Below are 7,870 nucleotides of genomic sequence, written 5' to 3' on the forward strand. Positions count from 1 at the left end.
CGGACAGCTGTGCTCTGTGTGTTCGGGATCTCAACATGGAGCAGGAAGCAGAAATTAAATCCATTTACACATCAGAGTCTAACAGAAGAGTCAACTCAACGTGTCACCTGGAATGTGAGTGTGACTCCTTACACCGGAGCATCGAGGGAATCAGTTCAAATCATGTCACGTAACAATAGAAGAGCTATAAAGGCTAATTTACTAATGCTATAGGTAAAATTTCATGGCATTATCAGAGGGTATAAACTGTTGTATATATTTAGTTATTGGGGTGTTTTATGGAATTATTAGTCAATTCCTAGATGATTTTTACAGCTCCAGTGCCCAGATGTGTGTCTTGAAGGTTCTGGGCCCCAGTGTTGAACGTGTATCAGAATCATGTTCTATTAGAGGGGTTGTCCAGGATTTTAACATTGATGGCCTACCCTAAGGTCAACAATGTCTGATTGGTGAGGGTGCAACACCGGCACCCGTGCTGGACAGCCGATCTTAGTGGTGGCTGGAACTGCTCAGTTGTGTAGCTGCACAGCACAGCTCTGAAGACAGAATAGAAACCACAGCTGGGTACTGCACATCCACTCTCTACTGGATAGGGGACAGATGTTCAGTACCTCGCCTCAGCCCCTATGCAGTTGACGGAGCTGAGCCGCTTCACAACTGAGCCGTTCCGGCAGGTGCCGACATCAAGAATAGCTGATCGGCAGGTGTGCCGGGAGTCACACCACTACCAATCAGTCACTGTTGACTTACCCTTAGGATAGGCCATCAATGCTAAAGTCCTGGGCAAACCATTTAATTATAGCGGTGCCCTCTAATTTGGAAGAGTTGGCCTTGGACTAATTTGGCACACCTTACAATTGGGCCCCTAGTGCCAACTAGGCTTCAAAAGTTTCAATTGGGAACTCCCATTTTTTCCAGAGGGGCTTTATAACTGAGATTCTGAGGAATGGAAGCTTACGAAAGGCAAATGGCTGAAGATTTCCAGAACATTGAGGTCTCTTAATTGGTCTATTCATTATTATAAACCCCATACACATGGGATGGCTGTTGGCCACTATAGATTGGCACACAGCTTTCTCTCCTGACTTCCCTATACATAGGAATGCTCGGCTGATTAAAATCCAACAGACCAGATCCCTTCCCTGACTTCATCTGTCATGGGAGCATTGGGGCCACAATGCACATTAGATTGTCGTTGACTTCTGCCAGTTTGGACAATTTGGACAATTTTTAGTTTAATGTGTATGTGCCTTAATGTTATTATTTTCTCACATTTCTCAATGTGACAAGAATGGGGTGCATGGGTTAGGAGAGCTACTGTGCTTTCATTGTAGAGGTTCTAATGCCTGTAGAGTAACACTAAGCTTTAGGGATTGCGACTACCCACATCAAGGTCGCGAAAAAGGGACAGAAGCTGAGCAACATAGGTAAATGGAGGTGGGATAGAGAATTTGGCATACTAAAGCTAGCCATACACATGAGGAAACTGTTGGATGTTCATTTGGCCAACAGCTATCTCTCCCGACACCACATACACTGTAGGCCGAACATTCGGTCATCAGACAGCTATCTCTCTGTTACCGCAAACACTTGATTGTTTGGCCGAGTGGTCACATTTTTTCAACAGCGTGGGAGGAGAAAGACACATTTGCACTGACATATTTCCCAAGGAAAACAAAAGATCGGCAGTCGAAATTCCATCTGCTATGAGTCATTCTCTCATGTGATATCATCTGTCAGGGAAGAGTTGGGAGGCTCGCATGTACATCAGATGGGTCCTCCAACATTGGCTGGTACAGGTCAACTTTCATTTATCGCATATGGTGGCCTCTCCAAAAAGTAGGGAATACCAACGAAGCGCTTGCAGAAATGAGCCAGGACATATAATAACAATGTTTGTTTTGTGTCTTACGCAGAGACGGAGGTGTGCCCACAGTGTGACAGCGAGATTAAAGCCGACTCTCTCTATGAACACATGTGCGCCAGTGAATTCGGTAAGAGTCGCCTAAAGTAAAGCCGATCCTGTATTGCTTGATTGAAGCCACGATTGGAAGAAATACTGTTTTGAGACCACGATCACTTCTTTTAGTGACAGCACAGTTGCGATGTGTACTAACATGGCCATCACACCAGTGTGCAGGCCATATACCATAGGAGGCTTATTTAGGTCACAATATGTACAGATATTTTTATATGGAGGGCATTTTAATAACACTTATTTTTAAGGGCACCATGTTGGGATGTACTGCAGAAGACCGGAAAAGAGGAATGTCTGCAGAGAAGAGCTGTGTATATGAAAAGTCACCATGGCATCTGAACAAGATGGCGAGGAAAAGAAACAACTTAGACAAAACCAAAGATAAAAACATAATAAGCAAACACCCTGCAGTAAATAAATAAACAGCAATAGTGCATGAAAATAATATAGGGTGCTTAGTTAACATAATTTTGATCAAATAAATGTAAAAGCCATCCCAACATGTCATGGTGGCCCTATTTGGGACAGTTCTAAGATCTAATATTAAAACTTTTAACACCTTACCATTTTTCAAGTGAAAAGCATGTAGATAAGAGCTGAACATGGCTAGTAGACAGAATAAGAGACAGAGAAGGTGTCACCTATAAGGTACCTAGATGTAAATGCTTACTTGCTGATAATGACTACGTCTCTTCAGTACTGTGGTTTCTGTATGGTCCACAGTCTGATAATGACTGATAACAACTACTCCCAGCATCTTCTTACTATTGTTAAGAACATACTGAAAGGTATCATGTAAGTTCATGAGATACAAATGTGTATGTGCCTGAGTCACGGCACTGTTGCAGGAAATCCCGGGGCTAGGGGCTCCTTCCTTATCCTTAAAGCTAGTGGCAATCTAGCTATCCCTGCTTCCCGGATTACTTCTGATGGTGAAGACACCGGGGTCGTGTGCCTTGCTGAGCTCCTAAATCAGCCCTTATCTATTCCATCCCCCACCCAGGGAAGTGGGGAGTTGTAGTGTATAAGAATACACAAACTAGAGTAACAAAGGAAGACGTACAGGGATAAATGAAATACCAATCATACAAATATGCACTCATAAACAACAGAATGGAACACCAGGATATAAAGGAAGGAAAAACCAAATAGGAGAGGATGAGGATATGCACACAGACAAATCCCCAAGCAGTAGTCTTCTGAACAACACTCCAAACGCCTCCTCAACCAACAGCTCAAACTCCAGAAACAGGGAGTATTAAACTAACACTGGCAATCTCTGATTGCCAGAGACAAGTATATACAGTACAGACAAAAAGTTTGGACACACCTTCTCATTTAAAGATTTTTCTGTATTTTCATGACTATGAAAATTGTACATTCACACTGAAGGCATCAAAACTATGAATTATCACATGTGGAATTATATACTTAACAAAAAAGTGTGAAACAACTGAAATAATGTCTTATGTTCTAGGTTCTTCAAAGTAGCCACCTTTTTCTTTGATGACTGCTTTGCACACTCTTGGCATTCTCTTGATGAGCTTCAAGAGGTAGTCACCGGGAATGGTTTTCACTTCACAGGTGTGCCCTGTCAGGTTTAATAAGTGGGATTTCTTGCCTTATAAATGGGTTGGGACCATCAGTTGTGTTGTGCAGAAGTCTGGTGGATACACAGCTGATAGTCCTACTGAATAGACTGTTAGAATTTGTATTATGGCAAGAAAAAAGCAGCTAAGTAAAGAAAAACGAGTGGCCATCATTATTTTAAGAAATGAAGGTCAGTTAGTCTGAAAAATTGGGAAAACTTTGAAAGTGTCCCCAACTGCAGTGGCAAAAACCATCAAGCGCTTCAAAGAAACTGGCTCACATGAGGACCGCCCCAGGAAAGGAAGACCAAGAGTCACCTCTGCTTCTGAGGGCAAGTTTATCCAAGTCACCAGCCTCAGAAATCGCAGGTTAACAGCACCTCAGATTAGAGACCAGGCGAATGCCACACAGAGTTCTAGCAGCAGACACATCTCTACAACAACTGTTAAGAGGAGACTTTGTGCAGCAAGCCTTCATGGTAACATAGCTGCTAGGAAACCACTGCTAAGGACAGGCAACAAGCAGAAGAGACTTGCTTGGGCTAAAGAACACAAGGAATGGACATTAGACCAGTGGAAATCTGTGCTTTGGTCTGACAAGTCCAAATTTGAGATCTTTGGTTCCAACCACCGTGTCTTTGTGCGACGCAGAAAAAGTGAACGGATGGACTCTACATGCCTGGTTCCCACCGTGAAGCATGGAGGAGGAGGTGTGATGGTGTGGGGTGCTTTGCTGGAGACACTGTTGGGGATTTATTCAAAATTGAAGGCATACTGAACCAGCATGGCTACCACAGCATCTTGCAGCGGCATGCTATTCCATTCTGTTTGCGTTTAGTTGGACCATCATTTATTTTTCAACAAGACAATTACCCCAAACACACCTCCAGGCTGTGTAAGGGCTATTTGACCAAGAAGAAGAGTGATGGGGTGCTACACCAGATGACCTGGCCTCCACAGTCACCAGACCTAAACCCAATCGAGATGGTTTGGGGTGAGCTGGACCGCAGAGTGAAGGCAAAAGGGCCAACAAGTGCTAAGCATCTCTGGGAACTCCTTCAAGATTGTTGGAAGACCATTCCCGGTGACTACCTCTTGAAGCTCATCAAAAGAATGCCAAGAGTGTGCAAAGCAGTCATTAAAGCAAAAGGTGGCTACTTTGAAGAACCTAGAATATAAGACATAATTTCAGTTGTTTCACACTTTTTTGTTAAGTATATAACTCCACATGTGTTAATTCATAGTTTTGATGCCTTCAGTGTGAATGTACGATTTTCATAGTCATGAAGATACAGAAAGATCTTTAAATGAGAAGGTGTGTCCAAACTTTTTGTCTGTACTGTATAGCAGAAGGAAGTGGAAAACACTGAACAGCTGAGACCATCAAAGCCAGAAAGCACCAGGAGCTCTCAAATGAACATATTAGTCCTTGCACTAGAAGTAGAAACCTGAACTGTTTAATATGATGGTGAAGTGCTTATAATCAGTGCAGGAGTACATGAAATCAGACCTTGCGGTCGATGTTTTCATATACTGTACTGATGGTGATTCTGGTGATGTATTCATGTGCTGATTGAGATTCTGGTGACGGTTTAATGCAGTACTGGTACTGTTGTTGTATTTATTTACTGATAGTGGTTCTTGATGTATTCATGTGCTAGTGGAGGTTCTGGTAATGCATTAATGCACTGATAATCATTCTGGTGATTCATTTTTCTAATGATAGTGGTTCTTATGATGTATTCATGTACTGATGGTGGTTCTAGTGACCTATTAATTTACTGATGATGGATCTGGTAACGTTTTTATGTACTGTTGATGACTATGGTGATATATTCATGTACTAATGATGATTTTGGTTTTGCACTCATGTACTGATGATGGTTCTGGTGATGAATACAGCACCAAAACCATCATTGCTATGTGAATACATCACCAGAGCCATTAATAGTACATGAATGCAGCCCTAGAATAACCATCACTACATGAGTATGTCACCACAACATTCATCAGTACAGGAACACCAGAACCACCATCATTACATGAATGCATCACCAGAACTGCTATCCATATAGGAATATGGCACCAGATCCACCATCAGTTTTATTGCAAACTGTATTTGTTGCATGGCAGACATAAAAACCATTATACATATCCCTTTATAATGGGGTCTGTTTAGCTTCCATTGGGGTATCCGCCAAATGCTACACACCTTAATTGAAACCAAACAACCCCCATTATAATTAAGCAAAATTAGTTTTCATGACTGTCCTTGGGTTTGAAATTTAAAATATGGGATGTCAGGGATGAATATTGCTATTTTTCCATGGTACCATGCGAATTATCTGCAAGCATTGAATGATTTCATATCTATCTATCTATCTATCTATCTATCTATCTATCTATCTATCTATCTATCTATCTATCTATCTATCTATCTATCAAAACATACTCCCTGTTGAGCCTCACCTCTAAATTACACATTTTTTTACTTGGTGAAACCAGTACCAATTCTAGTGAAGGTGGTCATTAGAGCTTGTTACCGGATCCATCGGAGCAGGTGGGGGGTACGTTAGGGGTCCTGTGACTCATTCCTTCACATGGGGAGCTGAGGAGGACACCATCAGCTTCATCTGCCTAGGACAACAAAATACCTTGTCCCTGGCCCTGGTGAGGGAAATATGCTTTTCATCTGTCTCAACAAGGTTTCCAGCTGTTGTCTTCACTTGTATTCAACCATTATGAATCTACAACACCCAGTCTGCAGCTATTAGGGAATGCTAGAAGTTGTAGTTTTAATTAAAGGATGGTTCAGGAACAGCTATAGTAAAGTAACATACTAAACATGTAGTTTATTGGTTAAACTCGTTGGAGAACATAAATTGCCATTTTCTGATGATATCAAATAATACTGCAGAAAGATAATAAGCAAAAATAGTGAATAGCAAAATTACAAAAAATATAATAAATAATACACATTTTTTATGTATTTTCTTGTTTTAGCCTTGAAAGTTTCCATCCGGGAGGTCAAGAAGGACAACGGAGACCGCAAGCTGACCCTACGTAAGAAGAAAGCCCTGAAGAAAGGGCCCATCCAGAGGAAGGACTGGGGAGAGCTTGTCCTCTTCCTGAAGAATGGGGCTAATTGTCCATGTCCACAGCTGGAGCAGCTGAGTGGTCAGTTCTTGGTCCTCGGTCGGAAGGTGAAGAATCAGCACATTCTCACTGCCATCCACAAGTGGGACAAAGGAAACCGAGAGTTTAACCGATTCATGCGCAAAGTGAAAAAGAACAAGTGCCCAAAACCCCACTCTGCGTTCATGTGAGGAGGCTTTCCCTTCAAAGACTCAAGATCTGCCCCGTCACGCTACCGTCTCTACTGAAAGGACTCTGCAGCAGATCAGAGTGAGGAAATGGTGGCGAGGAGGGAGGGGGGTGACGATTTTACCCTCTCTAGAAAGCCTACAGACATTGAGGAGAGGGAATTTAATGATAGACTCTGGGACTTGCACCATGGTATTAATTAATGAATTATGAATTTCCAGTCTAGAAATCGCTGCCGTCATTTACATTTTCTAATCCGATCTTGAATCTGTCATCAACAACATGGAACATATTCAGTTTATTCACCGATTCTTGTCATAACTGCATTGCTTTCATTCATTCCAAAAATATTTCATTCCCTTTTTTTTTCATTAAAGATCTTTATTTCAGTCAATAATCCAATAATATCCCCAAGGGTCACATTCATTCATTTAATTCATTGCATTGCTTTCATTTATTCAAAAAAATGTTTTATTATCTTTTTTATTTTATGAAAGATCATTATTTCAGTCACTATTTCCCTAATAACCACAGGGCTCATGTTAATTAACTCGCAGTGGCTTGCGAAAGTATTCACCCCTTTCGTTTTTTTTCCCTATTTTGTTACATTACAACCTGTGTGTAAATATCTGTGTAATCCGATTTGTGTGTGATGTCATGCAACAGCACTAAATAGTCTAAGCTGGTGAAGTAAGAAAAATAAAGGCAAACATTTAATTTATCGGATCAAATAGTTAGAAATTGGCATGTGCATATGTATCCACCATTTTTGCGATGAAGCCCGTAAACATTTCTGGTGCAAGCATAAGTCACATGCTTAGTGAAAGGTTGGGTTTTAAAAAAAATATCCTAATCTCTGATTATCCCCCGGAGCACCATCAGATCCATTATCATCAAGTCGAAAGAACAAGGTACCACAACAAACCTGCCAAGAGAGGGCCAACCACCAAAACTCTCAAAAGAGGGCAAGGAGGACATT

At 41.5% G+C, this 7,870-nt stretch overlaps 1 protein-coding gene across 2 annotated transcripts in view; it reads left to right on the forward strand.

Annotated features, from left to right (window-relative positions):
- SFRP1 (secreted frizzled related protein 1) overlaps positions 1–7,612 on the forward strand; it is an 89,676-nt gene extending 82,064 nt beyond the window's left edge. For both annotated transcript variants that reach the window (XM_069766673.1, XM_069766674.1), the window contains 2 exons: positions 1,917–1,994; positions 6,571–7,612. In XM_069766673.1, the coding sequence (XP_069622774.1) occupies positions 1,917–1,994; positions 6,571–6,893 (401 nt within the window). In that variant the 3' untranslated portion in view covers positions 6,894–7,612. The remainder of the gene's footprint in view (positions 1–1,916; positions 1,995–6,570) is intronic.
- The last annotated feature ends 258 nt before the right edge of the window (positions 7,613–7,870 follow it).

This window comes from Ranitomeya imitator, chromosome 4, assembly GCF_032444005.1.
Source record: "Ranitomeya imitator isolate aRanImi1 chromosome 4, aRanImi1.pri, whole genome shotgun sequence".
Taxonomy (NCBI): domain Eukaryota; kingdom Metazoa; phylum Chordata; class Amphibia; order Anura; family Dendrobatidae; genus Ranitomeya; species Ranitomeya imitator.